The 26426-nt window shown below is 43.4% G+C and overlaps 1 protein-coding gene across 5 annotated transcripts in view; it reads right to left on the reverse strand.

Moving 5' to 3' along the window:
• Positions 1-26426, reverse strand: part of lpp (LIM domain containing preferred translocation partner in lipoma) — a 174573-nt gene that overhangs the window by 23619 nt on the left and 124528 nt on the right. For all 5 annotated transcript variants that reach the window (XM_029001839.1, XM_029001838.1, XM_029001840.1 and 2 more), the window contains 2 exons: positions 25193-25819; positions 6769-6868 (listed from right to left, as the gene is read on the reverse strand). In XM_029001839.1, coding sequence (XP_028857672.1) covers positions 6769-6868; positions 25193-25819 — 727 coding nt within the window. The remainder of the gene's footprint in view (positions 1-6768; positions 6869-25192; positions 25820-26426) is intronic.

Consider the following 26426-nt stretch of genomic DNA (forward strand, 5'->3'; position numbering starts at 1 on the left):
ATAATATTTGGCTCCAGAGTCTCTAGGTCACCAAATCCTTTCCACAGCTGAGCCCTCAGAGGGAAAACTGACCAACTGGTCATGTTATGGTATCAGTGAACATGAACATCAGTAAAACTTTGAAGCATTTGAAGCCACTGATGCACACACACACATGCAAAGGGATCATTTAAAATAATATAAAACAATTAATGTTGATTATTGATAACAAAACATGTTCTGATGTGATCGAATTGTAATATTTAAATGTTTTTCTATTTAAAAAAAACAAATGTGATGCCGCAGTGCTGAGTGTGCACAAGTCTTTTGCCTTTGTTGATTACACTGTGTATGTATATTTACATATTTTACAGTCCTCCCTCACGTTCCTGATGCTCTTTGAATGCTTTTCGGTTTTCCTTTGTGTTCTGTTGGTTTTTGTTTATTATACCGCGCCCACTATTTATTTCATGTGCCTGTGCCTGCAGACACTCGTACAACGACTGACCGTATGAGGAAATTAACAGGTATCTCCTGCCGGTGAAAGGGGGAGAGTGTGTCTCTGGGGACTTCAGAACGGCCTGTAGTGACATTTCTTTTATGAATTGAGACATGTCCTGAAGACTTGCATAACTACCTGCGCCACCATCTCCAGCTGGTACAGTCCACAGGCCGGTACCAGTCCTGTCAGTCCTGGAACTTCTGCTACGCTGGTGTAGGAGACCCTGACTACAGCTGTCAACCCTCTCAAGTCCAACCAATCACAGTTCAACATACTAAAGGAAGCTGTTAAAATGGTGCACCAAAAGAAATCAGTGCCTGTGGCGCAATATGCCAGCGTTTGGATCAGTTATTTATTCAGCTGGAAGAGGAAGTACGATAGGCCGGCCTCAGATATCAGACACCTACAGGAGTCTGTAGCCCCAAAGCTAATTCTCTGACACTGCACTCCAGGGCTGTGTAGCTCATTCGAGGCCCGGACCTTGATGTAAAATTGATGTGGATAACTGTAACTGAACCCAGGGAGGGGATTCACTGCGAGGCCTTATCATTACCAATGCATAAACCTCCACTGTACTGATATGAGAGGGGGCTGGGGGAGGGCGAGCTGTATGTCCAACAACTCGACAGCTCTCCAGGCTCCTGAGAAGCGACAGAGCAAACGAAGGCAACAATGAGGGGGCATGGATCGAGATAATGAGTAAGACCTGAGAAAAGGGAACAATCCAGAAACGAGGAAGGGAGGACTGGAGAAGATTTCATAGAGAGAGAGAGAGTCTGTTGACCTAGTCATGTCTGTCTGGACCCCTTTATAGGCAACCGGTGTGGCCTGACTTGCTCCACACTCATTTTATAGCAATGGACAAGCCCGTCGTTTTGACAAAATTATTAACTACGCAGATGCTGTCAAGCACAGGAGAGACCAGGAAAAGGAGGACAGTAATACCCCTGTATTACATTAACCCGTGAAGCAAACGATTACCCGTGGAAACGCAGCAACTGAGCACACCGCTGCGAAAAAAGCCAAAACTTTTCCTCTGACCTATTTACCCCAGCCGGCTCATGGGCCTGGCCCCGCCTCCCGCCATACTGCACCATGTCCTGTGAAGCCATTTTTTTTTTCTTCTTCTAAGACACTTCATGAACATTTCATGCACATTGTCTTATAAATTATGAGGGCACTTCCAGCTGACATTATGAGGATAAACGGCAATCCTCCATTTTCACTCTGCAGCCGTATGATCAAGGGAAGAAAAGAGGAGTGTCTCCAGACGTTCAAGAAAGTTACGCTTGGACGGCAGTCGCAGGCCTTTCAGGATGTTTTCTCAGAGTTTTGGCTCCTCGCATCGTAAGCGCTCGCAGTCCATCTTTTTTTTACTTTAGAGACACCAATTGTTCACAGCAGGTCTGTCAGACTTGCTCAAAATTTTATGCCAAGAAGTTGTTCAAAGGTGAGTGATTGCTAAATATCAGCGAAAGAGAAACTTTCGAAAGGCTTATGGCATCAGACTAACTTATTCATGAATGATGCAGGGCACCAGAAGTGATGAATTTTTAACCCGCGTGTCCTGCTTTTGCTCCTCAGGAAATGCCGTGGTTGGTGAGCAGTGTTTAGAGGAGCCCTCATGCAAGTCGTCCAACCACACGGTACATGGAAAGTGCAAAGGTTCCCCGACTCAAGAATCAAATGGGCCACATATCCCGCCGCGTCTCCTCACAGCCGGTGTAGTGAATTTTCAGGTGGATGTTGTGAGAAGCCCGCCCCCATCTCCAAATTTCCCGATCAGTATTATTAGCTCTGGCTATTACTCTAGTGCACACAGGATGCATTAGTGGTGGCCCAGGAGGTAAGGAAGAGGACCTGAAATCCCAAACTGTCAAGGTTGTGGATTCAAATCCCAAACCAACAAGGTCCCATGCGGTCCCCTTGATCAAATCACCGTCCCCACACACTGCTCCCCGGGCGCCTTTTTATGGCTGCCCACTGCTCACCAACGGTGATGTTTAAATGCAGAGGACACATTTCATTGTGCCACCATGTGCTGTGCTGTGTATAACAATGAATCATTTTCATTTATGTGATGTAATCACTGGAGATCAAAGATTGAGGCGACTACCAATGGGAACGTCCAACACGAGTGTGGCAACCAGAGTGTGTGATGTCCACTAGCGATACAGCAAACAAATCATTTGTAGGTCTTTGTTAAAAAAAAACAAAAAAAAACTTGTGAAACCAGGAACAAACCAGATTTAGGATTCTTTAAAGCGTCTCACTCTCTGCCCAGACCAATTCTGAACAATTTCGCCTGACTTTGGTACTTTGAGTCGATAGGCTTTGTGCTCAAAATGCTTTTTAAGGTGTATTGTGTATTGGCTTTTCACAAGGTTCATGGATCTCCACCACGACTGGTTCAAAAGCTCCTCAAGAGACCCCTCGCCCTCCAGTTTGCGGGGAACCAACAATGTGCGGGCCTCATTAAAGAGTTCATCAAAGCTATTAGAGACAGCGGTAAATGAGAGCTGAAGGAGGACAAAAGAGCGAGTCCGACGAAGAGGCAGAGAAAGTAGCCTCGGCTCTGATTAATTTTCTTAATTATCAGCCCTGGGGTTCCGCTCTGATGCGCGTCCTTACTTTGGGTCTTGGCACTCATCTTAAAGTAGCGTGGCCTTCAGCGAGCAGGCAAGAGTTTCGTAATTATATTCCCTGTGATCTGAGGGGCGACTTTCCCTTGCCGGTTTAAGTAAGTGTGTGTGTACATACTGTAATCTTTAGGGACGAGGGGCAAAGTGGAGAGAAACCGAGAAAGTAGAAAAAAGCGGTGGCACGTGTGTTTATAGCGCGCACGTGTGTGTGTGTGTGTTAAAACTCCGCTTCTGAGTAAAAGCGCTGGCTGAGCGTGGGCAGAGAAAGCGCAGCAGCATCCCTCAATCGGCAAACGAGTCCCTGCGCTCACCTCCTCAAAACCCTCCTAATTCTCCTGCTCCTTCTCTCCCCGGTGCACTCCATCTCCCTCTCTCCTCTCTCTCTTTCCCCGCGTGCGCTGGGCTTGTTTCTCCTGCCAGCGTGGCCATATCTCTGCCAGGGTGCGTGTGTGTGTGTGTGTGTCACACAACCCCGGCTCACACATGACCCATTTCAGTAGCTGCCCAGCCTGCGCCAATCAGCCCCTGGGCCAGTCGGGGCAAAGTTTGCAAACAGAGTGAGCGGACGGAGGCATGCTCGGGATGGCAGGGGTGGCGGAGTTGAGGTGGGCCACTTTAGGGCGCCCACTCTTGCCCGATCACAAAGAAAAAGCGTGAGAGCGAAAAAGGAGGGCAGCGGCACCGAACGCGGCTCAGAAAGCAGCCCGTACTTAACAAAAACACGCATCCTGCTTTAAGCGTTTCTGCCCAATCCAGCGGCTTTCTAATGCAAAGCAATTAAGCCCTTCCTAACAGGCCTGGCTAAAGTGACGCTACAATGCCCCTAATGTCCTGTCCAGAATATATAGCACAAATCGGCTGCGTACCTAGTTATTATTGGCGTGTAAATGCCAGGGGCTTAAAAGCTTCTCAGAAAGCTGCCTTGAAAAGTGATAAACAGTTGGGGCATATTCATCCACAGAGAAAGGAAGGCTGGTAGGAACAAAAACGGGTCTTTCAAACAGGATGCAGGACCCAGGATGGCCAACGGCTCGTTTATTCTGAGAGGATAACGACGATTTGAGTTTGTCTGAAATGAGCTGCTTCAAAGCAGAAGCAACCTGACATGCCGGTAAAGGCGGCAGTGGGTCTATTTCCTCGCTTATTGGAAACTGACAAGGAGAAATGCAAATGCCGAGGGAAGATGATTTGGGTTGCATGCACGCTTGCACATGCACAAGACCAGCGGCACAGACCTCAGACAGTTTTGAACTTCTGCTAAGCCGAGCCTCCACACCTGCTTCTCAAAACAAGAAGAGCCGTCACCCCATACAAATGAGCGCATGCGAAGGGACAGGACGTCTGGAGGCCTGTGGTTTCTCTACATCCCCATTAACGCTGTCAGAGACAAACCGTGACACCACACACTGCGAACAGGGATCCTGTCACCCGTTTACAGAGAGTGGGTGGGTTGCGAGATGAAAAATGCCTCGGCTAAGAGCAGGCTGAGCATGAAGTCAACCTGCTATGCTGGTAATATAAATGATGTGCCCTGCAATGGGCCACATTTGACGGGCCACAGTCAGACCATTCGGTCAGGATCAGCACCTCTGCAACTCGTGTATGGTGCATGTAAGAAATTACCCAATTTGATGTAGTCAATGAGGACGGCACGTAAACCTCACACCTCTAAGGTTGTGAATTTGAACTCCAGCTCGTACCTTGTCTGTGCAGAGTTTGCATGCTCTCCCTGTGTAGGTGCGTAAGTTTCCTCTGGAGTCTCTGGTTTCTTTTTGCCATCCAAAGTAATGTACACTAGATGAACTGGTGACTCTGAATTGTTCATAGCTGTGTGTGTGTGTGTGTGCTCCCTGTGGTGGGTTGACGCCCCGCCATGCGCCCGGTGTCCCAGGCTCTGGCAGCTACGACCATGAGTAACAGAACTAAATGGTTACAGAAAGTGAGTGAGCAATATTATGTAAAATTAGACATAGGCATTTAAAACATGTTTTACACATTTGTGTTGTTAACCTTTTGTGCGGACCCATGATTATGCACGTTACTGATTGAAACATGCTATGAGTTATGCTAGAAAATTGCTGTGCACACCACACAGAAGTGACCCATGAGGCTGATTATTAACACTGCAGCACAGCCCACGGTGACACAACGAAATGTGTCCTCTGCTTTTAAACATCACCCGTAGTGAGCAGTGGGCAGCCATGAAAGGCGCCCGGGGAGCAGTGTGTGGGGACGGTGCCTTGCACCTCAGTTCAGGATTTGAACCAGCAACCTTCTGATTATGGGTCTGTTTTGTTACCTGCTAGGCCACCACTGCCCCAAATGTGGGCCTTTGCTCACACCAGACAGGTGGTGCAGTCACAGATGGGAAGAGCAGATTATGTCATGTATGTATGATTATTCCAAAGCAGCTTGGAAGCTACTAGGACATGTTGAATCTAGATTTGTGTATTTGTTTGTTGTATGTATCAATGCATGCATGAACAAAAGGATAATGGATTTTAGAATAATAACAGAATAAGGAAATAAATGGTTTAGTTAAAACAAACTGTGATCAATGCTTGATATTGGGCTTTTGTTATGTTAACAAAATTGCTTGCAGCTCAGATAAACAGTGGTTTTGTTGGGGCCAAAGACTTTTGCGCAGTACTGTATATGTGCAAGCATGGTTATTCTGATGTTTTTTTCCTGTCAGCATTTCCTTAACTGCAGACTGTTTTAAAAGCAAAAAATATCTCTTTATGAATTTGCTTTTTCAGAAACCCATTGATTCATTTAAACTGAAATGTTGGCTTATAACAGCTGCAGTGGTCTGAAAGCTTTTTGCACCAAAACTGTCTTACTAATTACACAAACTAAAAATCTAATTTAAAGGCACAATGTGGTCACCTGGCAAATGTGTTTTCCATTAGAACAGGCATTACATAATGACTGAAACCTTCCTTGCTAACATATCAGGATATGCACAGATTTCCTCATAATAAAAACCACAGGCAGAGCTGGGCCTGAAAGTAGTTTTCAATACTATATATACTTTTGTATTACTGGCATATATGATGATATAAGATTATACAGAAGTAAATGAACAAATGAACCTCAAAGTAAATGTGTCAGCCTGTGTGCTTTGAACTATACGTAATATGAATATACACTGCATACAACTCCTTATCCAGAGCGACTTATAACAAGCTTCCATGTTACCATCAATGAAGTGATCAATTCTGGTTCACTAGGACCCCCAATTATGAATACAATATTTTTATTCCCTCTGTTGTAGTTTCTATACATAATCTAAATATTCTCTAAAGAGGAAGGTCTTGAGCTGCTGTTTGAAGGTGCTCAGTGACTGAGCTGTTCTGACCTCAAGGGGAAGTTCATTCCACCACTGAGGGGACAAGACAGAGAAGAGTCTAGATGAAGAGCCTAGGTGTCTTCCTTTTACCTTTAGCGATGGAGGGACCAGGCGAGCAGTACTAGAGGCTCGGAGTATACGAGGTGCAGTGTGAGGTATAATAAGGGCTGTGAGGTAGGATGGTACTACTCCATGTTTGGCTTTGTAGGCCAGCATCAGTATTTTGAATCAGATGCGTGCAGCTACCCTGTGCTGTGTTGTTGGTGTTGGGTAGAAAAGAGTGTGGGACCTACCAAAGTACTCCTCACTCGGGGGGTGGTCCATGTCATAGAGCATCTTTTTGGTCAGACGCTCCAACTCGTCCTCAGGACGGGCAGTGGACTGGCCAGGTGCCTGAAACCCAGGAGAGACATAGTGCTGTTACAATAACAATGTAGCCTACATAATATCAGCTTTGGTGCTGAATGCCTTTTAATAAACTGATAATCATATATGACAAATGACAACTTTAAAAACAATTTTATAGATTCGTGTAAATATTTTTTTTCCACATGGAGACCAGAAAATGATCCCTGAATCTAAGTTTAGATGCTATGGTCAGTAAAGCTTTTTTTTTACAGCTACTTTTATGCACACACATGTTACAGGAAGACTTCACAAATTGACTCACAAACACATACACACACACACACACTGTGTCACTGACTGGACTTTTAAAACCAAAATGTGCACAAATCAAATACAAAATACTAATTCAAAATTCCCACACACCAGAGCCCCAACCAGACTGGCAGCAGAGCTGGGCTTGATTTGCATGCAGTTATTTGTCAGGCAGGCCTCCGCACCCTATCCTGTCAATGAGCACCCAGGAGTCAGCCTGAAGCACACAAGGCAGATCTAGAGGAAAGGACGTTCAGCAGCAGCCACATGAATCTCACTCTGGTACACAGAGGTGAAGTCCGTCCTCGGGGCAGAATTCACCGGCAGTCTGTCAAGGATAGAACTGTCTCACTTCCTGACCACAGCTCAAAATGAAACGATGTATTCTAGCTAAAATGCCCATATACACATTATTAATGTGTATCTTCATTACTACTGTTGCACAGTAAAATATGCAATGGATTGTGCAACACTAACACATGACTCACCATCCCCATCAAGTCAAATGATGTTTTTATTGCATAACCTGTTAGGTGAATCCAAATATATGACAAAGAGAAAATAAATGCAATGTACAAATTGTTCTTGGCTGACCAAGTTTGGTGCAGAAAAAAAAAAACAGATTGTCTTCTCCCTTGCTTTACACTAACACAGCTCTTCTCAGTTTTATTAAATCAATATAAGTGTGATTCGATCTCCCATAGGCAACGTTAATCATTTAATTATAGTGCTGGAACCCCTCCAGGCAGGCAGAAGTTTTGGGTCCACATGTAAGACATGGTTCACGTTCAGTCAGTGATATAAACGGTGATCAGTGCCAACTATTTTTTGGCGGCCCGTCTTAATTTTACTTTTAGTCTAGTCTTTGAGTCAGGCTATAATTTAGTTTTTATTCGTCTTAGTCACATCCATTCTCATTTTAGTCTAGTCGGGTTTCAGTTGCTAAAAGTCTGACCATTTTAGTCTTATTTTAGTCAGAATTATCCAGTGACACTGATGACATTTGCAGCAAAACTAATGACACTTAATCTAGTCAATGAATTTTAAGCAATGTAACTGTATTAACCCCAGTCAATATAATACAAATACCTAGAACAGACAAAAACAACATGTCTTTATGGTTTTGTCTTTAAGACAAAACCATTTCATAATTAAAACAAGGTTATATTATTACTTTATTATTGTTAAGAATACACTCAAGAATACACTACATCCATTCCAGACACGGAAGAAGTTCTGATTTGTTCCATGTTTTCGACCACACATTTGTTTTTCTTTTCTACTTTATTGTAAAGAAAGTGCATCCAAAGATGGCTTCATCACTTTCTCCCAGCCATCTGCTAAACATCATCCTGAAGTCTAATTAATGCTGCAATTGCATATTGCAGAAGTGATGTCATCTACGTGATCAGATAGATGGGAGTTACAGGAAACCGAAATACTGCATAAAAATAATAATAGGAAATTAAAAATGAAGAGACATTTTATTTTGTAAACCACATTTAGTCAAATTTTTATTTGTTTATTTGTTAATAAAAACAATGATGCCCTATGGGAGTCAGGGTGGTAGTAGCCTAGTGGGTAACACACTCGCCTATGAACCAGAAGACCCAGGTTCAAATCCCACTTACTACCATTGTGTCCCTGAGCAAGACGTTGCTCCGGGGGACTGTCCCTGTAACTACTGATTGTAAGTCCCTCTGGATAAGGGCGTCTGATAAATACTGTAAATGTAAAAATGTAAATGGGAGCAGTTCAGTAACGTGAAGGAAGTTTAGAAGTTAAGGTGACTACTTTTCTAACTCATGCTGCAACCAATCCTTTCTCAAGACAGCTTAGCACGGTCGCTGAGAAAAAATGCACACAGTGTCAGTCATGTCAGTCATGCTTCTATGCGTACACACGTCACAGCACAATTTCCACAACATTCCGCTGTTGCAGTCTGAAATATTATCCAGTAAAGTATAAATTCTAAAAATACAATGATCAGGGTCATGGCAACTGGAGTCCATCCTGGGATAATGTGTCCCCATGGGAGTGTGGTCTTTAATTGTGAAGTATAGGCTGTATATAGGCTGAAGTATAGGATTGAAAAGGCTGAAAACCTGGTCTGATGCCCTAAATGAACTTGTAGTGTGTGTTTGGGTACATTATAATAGGACTGGTGACAGAATGGCACTGGGGAGCATGTCTGATGTCTGTGTGCAGTGAGCAGTTCTAAAGTGGTTTTCCAGCCATCCTCACTCTGTGAAGTTTAAATCAGAACATGCATAAATACAAATTCATTCAAAATTATTAAGGATAATTGCTGTTATTTCCACAATGATGGACTGAACGGTTCATACATCACTAGCAAAGTTACACTTTCCAGTTCCCCTGTCCAAAAACAGAAGGCCAAGGCAAAAAAGGCACATTTCCCGCAGGAAGCGCAAAGCCAGCATGCTAGTACACCATCTACTCTGAAAGAAATCAAGCCGGAGCTTCTAAAAAGCCAAAACATATTTCTATATATATAATTATTTTCTTTTCAAAACAGCACTAACTGTGGGCGTAACACACTCATTATCGATGAGTAGGTTGTTACCGAGAGACGAGGAAAAAGAGAGGAATGTTTTCACACTGATAATCCGAGTCCCAAATCAAAAAAAAAAAAAAAAAAAATCGCAGTGGGAAAAAGCATCAAGAATGCCTCCATTATTTTATTTTTCTTCTTCATTTTTTTTTTACTTTAAACTTCATTTACGTCTTATCCTCTCCGTCTGACACCACGCAGCATCCCACTGCCAGACGCTCTAAAGTACCTTGTTAGCGTGTCTTTTGTGGCAGCGTGGAATAATTTCTCACATGAATAAGAAAGAGAAATTGCTTCCTTGCCTCGTGATTGCTTCCTCCTGCTTCTGCCAGGGTTTTCAAGAGAGTGAGAGAAAACAAGCAAATGCTTGAAATCATCACACGGGGAAGAAATGCGAATTCTCGCTCGCTACCTACTCCCCTCCGCCCTGGGTCTCATCTAAACCGTGTCATTACATTCGCACAAAGCCACCATGCCGCGGTGTACCTGTAGCTGCCATGGAGTGACTATGACAGGACGGTCATTTAAATGCGTGTGATGCTGATTACGGCCTTGGGGCGGCAGCTGAACAATGGGCATACGGGGATACGGTCATATCACACCGCTAATAAAGACTGATAAAGAGCAGGAGGAAAGAGAAGTACAATGCTGCAGAATGTTTTACCATACCACCATAGCAACTTCATTTATAAAGCACTTCAATATTCAGTTCTAGGACCAAAAGTGCTGTACAGAGAATTAAGAAAGGAACCAGTTCATAAAATAAATTAACAAGATAAAAAAAAAACACAATCACATAAAAAAACTATTAAAGTCAACATCTTACAGTGAGTCGAAAACCAAAGAAAAGAGGAGATGTTTTTTGAGCGAAATTTTAAAAATGAGAGTGAGGAAGCCTATCAAACATACAAGGGCAGGTCAAGGGCGTGCTTTTACTGCTGCAGTTCCGAGCCTAGCTGTACGTTGGAGGTCTAGGTTGGCCTCTGTCTTATTATCATTACATTTTAAGAAAATATAAGCCAGCCAGGCCCTTAAGTCTTCAAGACTATTTTCCTTTAGTAAAGGAAATAGAATAAGAGTCTTTTTTTTACAGGGACATAGATCTGGCAGTCATTTACATAGCAATCGAATGTTACACCATGCTTCCTAAGTAAAGAACAGGGCGAAAGTAACTATAAAAGAAAAGGTAAGGGACTTAAAACTGAGCTCTTGGAGACACCATACAGCAGCGGAAAACACCTGATTACTCAGTTTGACACAGAACATTGGACACAAATGATGATAAAGATACAGGCTCAAACCTGACGAAAACTGCAGAGCAGGAATCAGACACACAAGGGTTATGAAGAAATTTGAAGAGCCCAGGTAGAAGGGACCTTCTCAATAAAAAAGTGTAGGAAGTTATCACAGGCAGTAAAAGAGTGTTCATCTTTGGGGCTTTAAGAATAGAAATGGTCTAAGATAAAATCTTAAGATTGACAAAATAATGTCAGCTGATGTCAGGAGTCCTTTATTATTTGAAAAGACAACTGTAGTTTGTCCTTTTCCCATTTCCGTTCATCACATTGACACACCAGGCAGTTCGGGTCCTGTCGTTCAGCTCATATTAGATTTTTAGGCTGCTTGGTTTTTGATGGAGATTCAGTGTCCAGCACAGTCTGGCAGGTAGAATAAAACCAAGAGCTCATCTTCTCAGTTTCACTGTATGAAAAACACAGATGTGCTACAGTTCTGGTTAAAAACTGATGAAGAGTTAAAAACACGACATCGTCAAGCAGGTTTGACTGTGGTGCAGGCGTCCAACCAACAACTTCAAATATTACAGGGCTAAGGTCAGAAAAGTCTTATGTGACAAACATATGAGTTAAAGACAGGCAGCCCATACAAAAGAACAAAAGTTCAGTAAGAAAGTTGGACTCACCAACATTCAGCCATGTCTCTGTCACACATAAAAAAATCCAATCTTTGTGATGAGAAGAGGTCCTTAAAATGTGTTGACCACCTTAAAAAAAATGCCACCAGCACCCCAAGGGGCATGCAGACACCTGAGAGGATGGCCACCCGTAACGAGACGGGTCAAGTTCAGCGTCCCGTAATAAAGGCGGATTTCCATTGACGGTTTTCCCTCAGAGCAGATCGTGATTACTACCTGATCTCCAACTTTTTGTGTGGATATCCCACAACTGATTAGATTGACTCGAATGTTGCCGAACCCTAGTTATCCCCCCATATTACTCTCGATGACACTCCATCCGTCGTTATGCAGGAACCTGGAACTGTGACCATTCCACAGCCTGCTGTCTTTCCCTCCCAACACACCACGGTAACCCCTGTCTCCTCTTCGTTGCCATGGAGCCTCTCTCTACCCCGCATCATGCCACAGTGAGTACTCTTTCGCCAGAGAGATGGAGTCATGGCCCAAAGGAAGTGAGCAAAAAAAAAAATGGTCCCAGTTTGGTTCATTTCAGAGGAGTCTGACCTCAATTGGAATGTCTAGATTTGCTGACTAATCAATCGGAGTTTGTTTAAAGGGCTGAAAGGGACCAAGTGTGCAAAACACAAACCAACACTGATCAGAGATGCCACTCAGACATACAAACTTTCAACAAGGTCGCATGCACTGCTTCCTGATACGGTATCAGACACAATTCAACCTGCATATAGATATACAATAAAACCTGCATGCAGGGCAGTGGTGGCCTAGCGGGTAAGGAAGCGGACTAGTAACCAAAGGGTTGTAAGTTCAAAACCTGAACCGCTAAGGAGCTACTGAGTGAGGTACTGTCCCCACACACTGCTCCCTGGCTGCTCACTACAATGACAAAATCAGTCACTTCCAATTTCATTTTATTTATGCAGTAATAACACACAAAAAATACTATATATTTTATTAACTGTAAGTTAATGTCAGTGACAGGGAAGCTTCATTCATCCACGCACAACAAGGAGCTACACAACCCCTCAGTTCTCAGTGGCCATGTATTCTCCCCTCCCTCCTGCTGCTGGATCGGAATTCTGTCAGGAAGCATTAGGAAGCTGCAGATGAGACGCACGCTCACCTGTGCACTGATCCCTCACCTCTTTACCCCGAGGCAGGGCGCAGCGGGGCCCAGATCTCAAGCTCACCCCTCGCCGCACCTCTCAACGCAGCAGGATGGACCCTGGCTGACCCCTACGTTACCTGATGCACGGCTGAAGGACAGCAGGATGGGATGAGTGAAAAGACTGCATAGGAAGGAGGGTTCTGTATGCATGTAAATGTATGTTTTAAAAGACATTTTACATGGAGAATGTAGAGAAAAATTGATTTACTAAAATAAAAATCAATTTCGTTTTGGATATTGGCATTGGGTTAAGGGGCAGAAAAGCCTTTTGACGTTAAACACAAATTTGTTTCCCTAGATCCCCACGAACATTTGAATTAGTGCTGTCAACTGAAATGCATTAACACATGTAAATCATTTATACTGATCCCATATAACACCATCACATGGTTCCAACACGTATTCTTTCCCTTTCTGCCTACCTAACATAAAACACACCAGGAGAAATGTCCTCAGTCATGCCACTTCCCGGTAAAAGAAACTAACAGATGTAGGAATGATGGGAGGAGCAGTGTGTAGGATTTATTGCTGTAAAAAAAAAAAACATTAAATGCACAACAAGTGTTAATGCACACATTAAAGTGTTAATGTTGACAGCAGTGACACAAATCATATCTAGCTATAGCTCATAATATTCGGAATGCTTTTTTTTTTATTATTTCATCAACTTCACCATGAGAAAAAAAAACTCCACTTTTGGAGTGAGTTGAGCAATTAAAAGTACTATTTTCAAAGCGCTATCACAGATGTAGAACATGGGGCTTGTTTGCAAATGTCAGGTCAAGTACTTCCTCAGGATTTGCATAATTAAATAGATAAAAACAAGAAAGAAGCACTAGCTAGTTATCAGTATCTTGAGGAGAAGGAATTACATTTCCTATTGTTGGTGGGAAATCATTTCTGTCATCCAGAACATGTTGTTTTAATAAATAGGAGAAGCAATTGAGCACTCAGGCACCCTATTTTCGCCTCTGGTCAATACAAAGTTGCACAAGTGACGTTGCCAGATACCTGATTATTTCAGCCCCAAATCATCCAAAACACACATTAAACACACAAACAAATGACTTGTACTGAGCACAAGTCCCCTCCCTCCTCCGCTTTCTGTCCTCCTCATAAAACATATCCAGGACAAATGTGATCTCTGATATACTCATCATGTGAATAGATTATCAGGGCTTTCATGAAAGAATTGTGACTGGTAAAAGCCATACATTATAGGAAGCAGTGCATGTTAAGGAAACCAAAGCTTTGCTGTGTATGTATGTTTAAGCTACCTGTTCCGATAAATCAGTGGCCACTAAAACATGATCCAGAGATGAGGCCGTAAGCGATGGGTGTTAACTTAATCCCAGCAGCCTCATGAGAGGAATCAAAAATGTAGAAAAGCACTTGCGGAAATAAGTCAGCTTATTAAAATAATAATAGTGACACGCTAAAAACTGGGTGCAACGCCGTCTGTTCCATTTGCGTGGGACCACAAGGGACTGAGCCATTTGTTGCTGTTATTAAGAGAGTCTGCTAAACGGGTGATTATAGGTTCTTAAGAGACTCAGGCGGTTTTAGAAAAACAATGGATGGGATTGAGGGACCTGAGTCGTGGCTCTGAGTCCTGCCAGGAAGCAGGGCGGAGAGCGAGACAGAGATTTACGAGTCGTCCCTGGAACCTCAGGACTCAATGCACAGGCAAATGGATCAGCAGAGCAGCTTCTCAATATCTGTCATTTAGGCCCCAGTTTATAACCCAACGACAGAGTGGATCATTACTGTTTAACATCATGAAATAAATATCATCTGTTGGACATTGTGCTTTATGTGTGCTGTAATTCAAGTGTAGACACAAACACCCCAAAGCTACCTAAAAAAAACATTTGGACTGTTTTCACAAGTTATAACCTGATTATACCCTCATTTGAATAAAAAAAATACACCAATTGTCCTAAAGTCCTAAATGGCACACAACCTCCATGCATAACTTGCAAACACAAAGGCACACAAACCAGTGCAGAACAGTATTATAATCAATATAATAGGATTTCCGATGAATGTCCAAAAAATAACTAAATAAAGTTTTGGTGGATTTCAATTTGAGAAAAATACAGAATAAAAACACGATCAGAGGAAAATGTCAGAAGATTATGTAGACCCATGTTTCACTGTGACATCCACATCATAAATATGTCAGTCAGTTTTGTACAGGGTTAGTTAGTTTTGAGGACTGTATTGGATATCAGTCCAGTTTTTTTGTCCATTTTTCTGTAGGTTACAGTAAGAAGCTTGTCAAGTGGACTGAACTTTTTTCATTTCAACAGTCAATAGCGGCATACACATGCAGCACCATGAATTCAACACCTACTGACACTGAACTCAACAAATAAGGCCCACAGCACCATGCGACCTCTCCCACAGTGGGAAGTCATGGCCAGCCTTAGAAAGCATGAGAGCGGCTCTCTCACAATATCCGGCTATTCCTTCAACAAACACAAATTTGTGGGTGGGGAAGAAGTTTCTGGAAAATGTTACAAAGAGACATTTGCAGCCCGCATGAACACACGGAGCTCAGGGCCATCTTTTGACGGAGAGTGCATGTGAGTGTTTATCCCGTCCAAATAAATATAGGTCACGTTTGTTTCGGCTAATTAAACCACATTGAGGAAAATAACCATAATTTTCTATCCCGCATTGTGCAAAGCGATGACTGATCAACGAGGACAACACTGGAAGTCGATGGCAATTAAAAGGCAACATCGAGACGCAGCGTGTGCTGGAGTAATGTTTTCCGGAATCGCCCGAGTAGCGTGAGACGAGGGTGCGTGTGTTCAAAAGTAGGTCAGACTTTCGGCAACTGACACATTCCCCTGAAAACAGATAAGTGAAAGTCTCCGAGTGCAGAAGGGCCCGGGGTGGGGGGGGTTGGTCCTAAACACACAGCGCGGGGACAAAGGGACACGTTTGGCCCCCCTACATGTGTAATTAGCAAAATACAGTAAACACTATTTTTCTCAAGCCATCCTCCCGGCCCTTCCTGGCCGAGGTAGCAATCTTGCTTCCTGCCCCTCAGCCATGATATTTATTTATATTTCAACACAAGCGGCAGTTGTAATGAGAGCGTACGCAGGTTTCCCCGCAGAGCGGCTGTGTAAGACACATTTTGGACTCGGCCCTTTGTAATTTGGGCTGTTAGGGGAAGTCACAATGCGCCCGTCCCCTCGGCTGTCCCCATCTGAACAATTAAATCACCAGCAAATGACGGTTCATTTGAACGAGGCCCTTCGGAATGTTATCTCCGGTCCAAACCCCAGCGTGGAAGGTTACGCTCTAGCCCTCACTGGACACTTCCTTGTGGACGGCTGCGTCGGAAACTGGCCCGCTTCGTTTTTGTGCTCGCCAGTGGAATGGAGAGGTTCATAGAGGTTGAGAGGGCAAGTAGGGCATAAAGAAAAGATGGAGAGTGACAGATAATAGCACCACACCAACATGGACCCCCCCCCCCAATCCGTTCCTCAGGACCCTGCCATGTATCGGTGCAAGCCTGGGACTTTATCAGTTGACAAGCACACACCAACAGCGGTGGGGAGCACAACATGCCGTTTTATAATCCAATAAGTCTTTAATTCCTCATTAATTTGCTGCTGTCTTTATGTGGAACACAGAAATCCAACTTAAAAATGACAAAAACATACTTTTCAGGGCCAAACACATTCCCAATAAAACCACCGATGCTCTCGCTCTCTCTTGAGCAATGGACTCCGGCCCACTTGTGCTCCTCGGGCCTGGAGAGCGAGTGGGTGAGGGAGAGTAAACAAACGCTCCAGACACTGGAGATGGCTGGAGCGCGGAGCCTCTGCAGCACATATTGATCCATGCGGAGTTATTTACTGGCCCCGGCCCTGTTGGCACAGCCAGCAAACGAGCCCAGGGGCGTCAGGCCGTTATTATTTACGGCATCCTCTCAGATGGCCCACACTGATATACCAGAGTGCCTTGCTGACAAACGAGCGGCGAGGGCGCTGTCAGCGTTTCGCCGCACCCAAAAAGGAGCTGCGCTCGGCATGAGACAGGGATGTTAAAATAAAAATAACAATACTTATTGTAATTTGGTTCATTTCGGTTTGTCTTCATCAAAGTACATGTGTAGTAAGACATGTACAGATTTGCTTGGTTGGAAGCTTAGGTGGCGTCAGTCAGGGACCAGAATAGAGCTGCATTAGTTAACTTATATAATACATATATCTAGAACAGCATTTTTTTTTTTTTTTCCTCACTCTGGCCAATGACCCAGAGGCCAGATGGGAAACACTGGAAAAACCTTGGGTGACCTTTGTTGTAAAGAAAGCTGCTCTCGGTTTGGTAGACTTTAATGGAAAACAACAACTTTCTTCATTTTATAAAATTTATTTTAGATAGATAGATAGATAGATAGATAGATAGATAGATAGATAGATAGATAGATAGATAGATAGATAGATAGATAGATAGATAGATAGATAGATAGATAGATAGATAGATAGATAGATTTTACATTTCAGATTATACAGTAATAAAAACAGTGCAGGACCTGGAATAGCCACTGACAGAGGCTGCACACGAGTTTAGGTGAAACCTGAGGTGTTGACCCATCTTTCCTCCGGCCTCAGAACAGACACTAGTTGACCTCCGTGACCTCCTGATCTCTCAAACATCCAGAAACACGAGCCCACGAGCACCAGTGACCTGCATTCCATTTCAGCCGCCCCGCCGGCCTTGGGTTGTGCAGAACCACCCAATTATAGCCGTCCCTTACATGACACCCGCGGACGGAGCCCATCACCTGTCGCAAGGTGTGATTATGCAAGAGTCATAGCGGCGAATTACCACTAACAGCCAGGATGTGCAGGAAAAGAAACATCATCTCCATGATTATGTGTGAATTACTCAACTCAGTGGAGGCCACAAACAGATTTGATTGCCAAAATTGTGCAAGATCATCCGAAGTGCCTGGAATATGCCTCTGCAACAACTTTCGAGGCGATGCTAAATTTGCTCCAAATTGAATTCGGCTTGTGAGCACGAATCGCTCAGAGCGGCCAATGACGGCAGGCTGGAGAGAACACGTTGTACCTTGAAGCTGTTTCTTTGGCATGTAATTGCATCTGTGTTCATGTTACATTAAACCATCGCCCCTCATCCCACCCCCCGTCCCTTCGAATCCCGTCGTCTGTCCCCTTCTAAATCAAGACGAGGCAAATTATCTGAAAGATTCAAACAGCTTCATTTCCCCGGTCACCCTGGTTCTCCTCCATCTCCTGCGGGTCAGACCCGCATTAAGCAGACCACAGGCTGCTGCCAAATAATGTTCCACAGGTCTGGAGCAAAAAAAAAAGCCACGTAATGCAAATACATTCACATCCTGACTCCTGGTGTTACAAGAGGTCCTAGTGTCCCCAATTAAACAGACATGAGTCCAATTGAATGACGTGGAACAAGGAGACACCCTACAGTCACATATAGCTGATTACGTGTGACCAGCTATACGTCATAAAGGGATGTGATGTAAACGTTTTGTCCACATGGGGGAAACCATGGCCTCGCCGCACCCCCTTCCAAAGTACCCAGAATGCCACAGCAAAACAGACGATGAAAGCCCACGTACAGTCAGTGTCGACGCACGCCAGGTTTCAGAGCGACTCTGAGAGAGGCAGCTAAATGGATTGTGTGGGCGACAGCGTGTAGGAGGTTAATTAATAAGCATACTGTTTTGTTTTATTTCATTATTTTCCAAAAATTTTTGGGAGGGATGTTGTCAAGGAGGCGGCTTTCACAGAAACATGCACATTTACACTCTGACCGGCCAGTAATTCACCGCGTCTGGCGTGGCAGCTTACCGAACAGAGCTGCCCAGGCTGCCTTTAATTCAGATTGCGGTGCTAGAATGGCTGCGGTTCCGTTTGGAAAGGTAATCAGTGTAGAGAGAGAAAAATACACTGAATCCATGAAGGAATAAAAAAAAAGAAATTAATTAAGTGCCAGCATGCCCGCTACTCTTACCATGTCATCCTGATTTGTGTGAGGGTTTCCACTCGGATCCAGCCTCAGCCTTTGCTTGCAGGTCAATGCCACATCCAGGTACTACTACAAACATCAGCAACTTGCTCAGGTTCATACAAACTGAAATCATCTCTCAAGCCATTAACGTATTAATATCGCGGAAATTTCATAAATATCACAGCATTTTCTTGTCGTACATTAACCTTTCAGGTCTGACAGTCGGTGCTCCATCATATGCGTTGGGAAAATACCAGACATTGACTTCAAAGTGTGTTGTGAGTTCTAAAGACAGACTGGAATCAGCCACTCCAGGCTGGAATGCTGGAACGCTGGAAAGCTAAATTACAGATAAACCGGTGTCAGAGTGAAGCTCAAACACTTTGACTCCCTTAACATTCGGGTCAACTTTTTCACACTTTCAAGTGGACCAGAGACATTGCAGAGGGCATTTTGGCACCATGGTTAAGGTAACAGGGCGTCACTGAATGGCTGATGAGTATGAAGATCAACTTTTAAGACTTTATAAAACAAAGACTAAAGCATTAAGACTTGCAGGCCTCAATATGCAGTCTTTTTCAACATGCTGTCTTTTCAACATGAAACCTTTTACTAAAAAAATGCTGCTAGAAGCACATTAAATATTCTAGTTATGGTGAAAAGCCCTCAATGTTCTATCATGTGGAAAGCATCATTACTCAACATGCACAAGGCACTTTACGTTGCTGTAAAATTGTTGGTCTAGAGAAGTGAAAATACCTTGTGTCTTCAGCAGATACCAACAAGAATAATAATAATTGTGGCTCCCCTTACAACAAAAATGTTTGCTTATCTTCAGGTTTTAACGTATAGATTGAACTAATTCTTCGTCTAGTACTTCTTTCATTTGTGACAATAAGAAAAGTTAGTGAAATGAACATGCCCCATGCACTACATCACATTTTGCATCCAGCTTAGAGCTGCTAACATTCAGATCCTACGTGTCTTTTCCTTTAATTTGTCAGGCCTGTCACGGGAGAGCCATGTCACCCTGACACTGCTTCACTGTTTTCCTGCATAAACGCAAGGCTAAATTCACGCCATGCAAGCAAACACAACTATGTGGCCCCGTCGCCAGTCAACAAAAGCGGGCTGTCCCTTTCCAGGGAGACAGATGGAATGAGTTTAGAAAAGGGTCATATAAGGGCAGCATGAGGAAAGCCAATGGGTGGGTGTCTCAGTTTTCAAACCTGTATTTACGACTGGAAAAATACGGACCACACAGAGCTCAGAAAAAGTGTCTTTAAAAAAAAAAGTACAGATGACTTCAGAGCGAACTATGGTTCCACGAGCGAGACGCGGCGGCCCTTAACTATAAACAGGCTGTTCACCCTCACGATGCCCTCAACAGCTGTGTTCCTGAGGGGCTTTTTGAAGAGCCAGGGTAGACAGAGAAGACCATCTGAAGCACAGGGGCTCTCTAGGAACGCACGTGTGCCGGCCCTAAAACCTAAAAAGACTTTCGCTTAATGGTGTTTGGAGGTGCAGTCCATAACAGAGACATAACAGGTGAGGGGCTTACAGCTCGGAGATCTGTGAAACATAGCCATGGATCAATGATCCAAATGGTACCGACATCTGAAAGCCTTTCCAGGGGAATCCATCCAACATTCAGCACTTGAAATGGGATCGATACTGCAACACACTTTTACTGCTCCCCGCCGACAATCTGTGCGTTTTGAGGGGAAACCTCTCCTACTAGTTTAACAAAAAGGTCAGAGAGGGAGGATGGCAGAGGCAAGGGTAATGTAATGTTCTCAGGCAAATATGGCAGACTATTTCTGGCAGGTGCTGACATGGACCCATGTATTAAACTTTGTTATGCAGGTCAAGGGAGAAAGCAAGCAGAGGAGCGGAGGGCGATGGGAGGGGCCAGGAGAAGTGAAAGAGAGCGCAAGCCAGAGAAAAAGACACGTCAGAAATATGAAAGCGTCAGGCAGGCATTTGACAGCTGAAACCATCACTGACCTTCTAGGGGGCTTTAGCCGCCTGTAGGGGTTGAGCAGTTCAAAATAATCCATCCCCCCGTCACATGTCACTCAAGCTCAGCTACAACAGAAGTCATCATCCAGCTTAGCCTTCCTCCAATTTATAGAAAGAGAGTGAGGCATCCAGACATGGAGAGACTGAAAAATTGTTAAATTAACCAGCAGCCATCAAAAGCCATCTATAAAAAATAAAACATCAAACGCTAGCTGGTAGATTTGGGTAATTAAGTGTCCTTGAGCCGTGTTGATGTGAAAAGCCTTCCCTCATACACCTTACTCTTCTCATCAGGAGAGGCGAATCAGGGCACGATGCCGAAAGGCCCTGCAAAACTCTGACAGCAAATGTCGACTATAGGCTTCTGACACTGACCTTCGATGAATACTCCTAATTACGCGCGATGATCTCTGTAATAAGATACATTAATCAGAATGACAGGCCCCCCACTGCAAAGTCCTCCGGCATCATTTCAACATCCGTGATCCGTTGAATGGCAGGAAATAAACATGAATGCCGTGCGACACATAAATTGCCTAATGTTTTGGTTTATTTACACATCAGATTAAGACAGCTACAACCCACTTTTAGTAAGCAGATTTAGAGTGTGTAAAGGTTACAACAATGTCATGACATTGTGGTAAGTCCAGATGAATTGCAGAAGTTGACAGATTTTGCTTTTACACTAATCTCGCTTTTACATTGTGGTCCTGCTCTACTTTGCTGTAAGTGCATGAAAGCAGAGATATAGGAAAAGCAAATATACAGAAAAGGGAGATTATGGATAAAAAGCCTACTAATAAAACTCAAAGAGCTCTTGGGTTCAAAGTATTAGCGGCCCTCAACAAAGCTACATATATTAACAGTGTAAAGTACAACCTATGTGGTTCGAAAAACTACACATGTAAGTCACATAACTTTGTGAGTTAAGGCACAAAAGTTCCGATATCGCCTTTGACCATCAACTAAATATGTGCTTTAACAGATCAAATAACGTAATTTAACGTAGAGTGGCATAGCGTAGCGTAACATAACATAAAGATGGCATCCACCAATCCAAACTGAATTCAGCCCCTCAGCTTGTCAAAATGGCGAGAAAACCTGAATCCACTTTTACACCTCCGCTGTTGAGAGACTTTAGCACGTCTCCCTCAACAGACATTACCGACAGCCTTTAAAGAACTAAACAGCGCACTCAATAGACGGTTCCTCTGCATCTGATGAACTCATGTACACACAGTAGAGATTAACACGGTGCCATGGCTATGACCCGGTGGTATCTGTGCTGTTGTGGAGCAGAAGCAGCTGTGAGTTGAGGGACGTTGAGTTGGCATCGCGCCGGCAGCGTGGCAGAGAGGGCCACGGGGCTCGGGAGCAGGTGCAGGCTCTCCCACTGGACAGGAAGGCATCATATTAATTAGCTAAAAGATGTTGGATACACATGCACACAAAGGCCCTGATTCCACCAACACAAAGGTCATGACCTGGAGCACTCGGCCCAAGCAAACATCTGTTTACAAGTCCTGTTCTAGAAACGAATAAGCGGGTCACCTGACTGCTAAACAGGGATTACAGGATATTGCAAATCTCCAGTGGGATGCTTTCACTTGAAGGTGATTATTTTTACACTGTTTTTTTTTTTTTTTTTGGAGGGGGGGGGGGATTATATGCAGAATATTTAAAGATAACAAAGAGTCGCTTTTATCTGAAATCAAAGGGAAGCACACAGATCTGCTAAATGCCACCTTTTGTTTTCTTAATGCACCATCCTGGGAAAGGAGCCATCAGTGCTAGCAAAATGTAGTTTTTTGTTTTCGAACAATATTAATTAGTTTCTTAGCACATCGAGATGCACTGCCGCAAACATGGTGTTTAATTTTGTGTTTAGTAAAACACAGTCCTTGATGAGTTATTCCCAACGGCGGGGGCAGCCCTATTTGTATTTGTGCAAGCCTAAAAAATCCTTGAATTATAATATACTCCAGGGTATGCTTCTTTCCAGAGATAGAAGCCCACAGAATGTGTTTAGACTACAACGACTGTCTTAGGAGGGCCCACTGTGGTGATGACGCCTAAAGAAAAAGGAGGAAAAAAATGAACGATTGAAGGACTCCATGACACTCAAGGCTATGTTTCATCCTGGTTCATTCCTTCGGTGAAAGGATGGGGATTTAACAATGACTGAGGTGTAGTGTCTTGACCAAACTTTTTTTTTGTTTGTGTTAAATTAGATTTCTAGAAACACAATTGTTTGTTCAGTAAACCACATTTCATGTAAGCAATAACCAAGTGAATTAAGCTAATCATAAAATCTATATTGATTTTGCTAATGCATAGTTCTCTTTGTGAATTTCACCACTCATTAAATGGCAGATGTGAAACAGAGGGAAACAGCTGAAGCCAGAGACTGGGCATTTTGGGTAGCCAATGCTCAAAATGACAAAATAAAAAGTTGTATTTGGTGACACAGATTCAATTTTGGTTAAATGGGTTAAACGTTCTACTTAAAGTAGAGCATGTGTAATGGGAAACCTTATCATGTTCATCTAGACTACACAAATCTGGAAAATTCTTGATGTGCGATGGCCCTAATTCATGAATTCCATGAATTACAAAGAACTCAGGGCCATGGATATAGTGTTATTATTAATAAATCCATGTTGTTCTGTGTTCTGAATATGAGTCTTGGCCAGGGAGTGTTAAGAGTGGTCAACAGAGACCCTTCAAAAAGACGCACACAAAAATAAATGTAATTTTCCCCTTCACCCCAGATCTTATCATCGCATGGAATTCAATAACAGGGAATAACATTACTGTAATTTGCCTCAGTATTTCAGCTCTTATGGATTTTCTTGGAAAGGACCGAAAGGATATCTGCATGTGCAGAAGCCTTGAGACTTTTCCTTCTGTACAATCTTTGAAATCAGATGAAGTGACCTAGAAGTTATGCTGTAGGCTCAGGCAGCGCTATGATAACGAGCAAAGCCTTCCGCCTACCGCTGTTTCAGTCAATGTCAACACCTTGTTTATTGGTGCCCTTCCTTGTCTCTGGCAGACATGACACTCATTATGTCAGCCGATTGTTGGCTTCGCCCAAGGCAAACCACATTTGTAGGCCTCCATCCAAACTTCATGTAAGCAATAACCAATTGAATAAAGCTAATCATAAAATCTATATTAATTTTGCTACTGCATAGTTCGCTTCGTGAATTTCAATACTCATTAAATGGCAGATGTAAAGCAAGGGGACACAGCTAAAGCCAGAGACTGGGTAATTTGGGTAGCCAACACTCAGACAAGGCAAATCGCGAACTTGTTCTGGTCATTCCCTTCTCATGATAATATTTCATATAGCCCTACATAATGCTTCACACCACTGGGCCATGGACCAGTACCAAGCAAAAAAAATCAGCACTTTATCTGATGGTCAGTGGAAAACCAGCCTGTGGTGCAAAAAGCACTGCTTTACATAGAAGTGAATTCCAAGAAGAATAAAAATTAAATGAAAAATTGAAACAGACTGCCTGAGGTGTTAGTGGACAGTCTTGGAATCAGAATGATGATTCAGGTAGCTGAGAAATGGGGAATATATCGGCAGTTACAGCCAATGAAGAGACTTTCTTTGAGCTCATTCATGCCCCCAGGCTTATGTTTTTAGATTTATCAACAGATATGCCACGTAGAAAATAAAGAGTTCAACTACTAACTAAACCTCTCTATCAGCTGTCAGCAGTAATGAAACAATTCATATATTACATTTATGCATTTATTAAGTTTCTGTTTGACTTGAATGATTATGCAAAATTGGAGCTGTGGAGAAACATGCAAGCAGGCTTGAAGTAAAGATCACACTCTGCCTTCTGGTAGACGAATGAAATCAGATGGTGTAAACCCCTACAGAAAAGAGCTGTTAAAAATTCATAAAGGTTAAAACAACTGTTTATTCTGAACATTTGGACAAAGGACGTTAAGGAGCTCCCCACTGCATTCTTATCCAACGCAATTAAAATGCAAACAAACTCAAACACACGTGCACACACATGTGCACCACACATATTTACTCATGCACAATCAACTGCAATTGACATTGGGCATTAAGAATGGCAAGCACACACACACCCTGTCAAAGTATTTCCATGTATTTTTCATAATGTTTGGAAAAAGATGTGCCATGACTCCTATTAAGTTTGGTCTGTTTGACACAGACTACTTCTATTGCTCTACTTTAAATGAAGGTTTTTAAGAAGTGCTTGTTTGGGTCCCTTTAGCACACCGAAACCTGAGAAGTGAGCTGGTTGATGGTGTTTGGCTTTGTAAAGGCCTTAGCTCTCTTACCTTCTGAGGGACAGGAGGACCAGCACTATAAGGTGCCAGGCTTGCAGGTGGGTCAGTGATGTAGGTTTTCTTCTGGGCAGGGGGCTGGTAGCCTCCGTGACTTGGTGGTGCAGTGTGATGCACAGGTTCGGGTCTCCAGGCATTCTGGCCTCCTCCGTAGGGGTAGTTTAGGTCACTGTAGGCAGCCAGGGGTGCAGATGGGGTGAAGCCTGGTTGCGGAGGCCCATAGGCAAAATCGGGGCCGCGAGGCTGGGCAGGCATGTACTGCACTGGGCCAGGGCCGCGTGATGGATGCTGGCCATAATGCTGCTGAGGTTGCCCTGGGTTGGGGTGCTGAGGCCCTGGTTGGGCTGCCCTCACCTGGACATTGAAGGTAGGCTGACTTGGAGTAGATGCAGTGGTATAGGAGGCTGGAACTGGCTGAGGGGCTGGAGTCTGGAACTGAGGCCTGGCGACTGGACTGGCAGACGCAGCAGGAGGAGGAGGTCCACCTGAGGCAGGAGCTGGAGAGCCCTGTGGTTTGGGGGTGGACTTCTTTGTAGCAGTCAATGGTGGCTGGTTAGGAATGACCATGCGCTTGTAGCCAGTAACTGGTGCCATGGATGTGGAGCCAGGGAGAGTGGAGTTCTAGGAAAAATAAACCATAAGTCAATTAGAACCGCACTCTAGACAGCTCTTGTGGTTAAACTCTCAATTAATTAATTTTTACAGCATCCCATATGGAAATTCTTACAAATTCTTGCTCTTAAAATTATTTTGTATGATGCTATTTCATATCAGATATATGACCAAGATACTGAAAAGCAACTTGTAATTTTGCAGGTATTATCAGGTATGATAATATAGATATTTCAACAATTTGCATATGTCTATTTTTCTGCTGCATGCATGAACAATAGGCACTTTTTTATTTAAAAAATGTTCCGTGACAACACAGCAAAAATGTCAAACCATTACTTAAATCCCTGTATATTAAAGGTTCTTACAAGCTAATAAACAATCCATTGAACGTGGCTTTTGTGTTTTTGAAAATCAATGCAGTGCCACTAAATAAAATATCACAATAATCAAGTGAATTTTTTCACAACCCTACTACGTATTACAGGACTATGAATCAACTGAAACGGGATCCATTTTCTGTAGACCAAACATGCTGCTTTGCCTTTTATTCTTGCTGTACAGAAACAAATCTCCATTTCTCCATGCGCCACTTGTTATTTGTGCAGGAGTTATC

This window comes from Denticeps clupeoides, chromosome 13 (genome assembly GCF_900700375.1).
Source record: "Denticeps clupeoides chromosome 13, fDenClu1.1, whole genome shotgun sequence".
Taxonomy (NCBI): domain Eukaryota; kingdom Metazoa; phylum Chordata; class Actinopteri; order Clupeiformes; family Denticipitidae; genus Denticeps; species Denticeps clupeoides.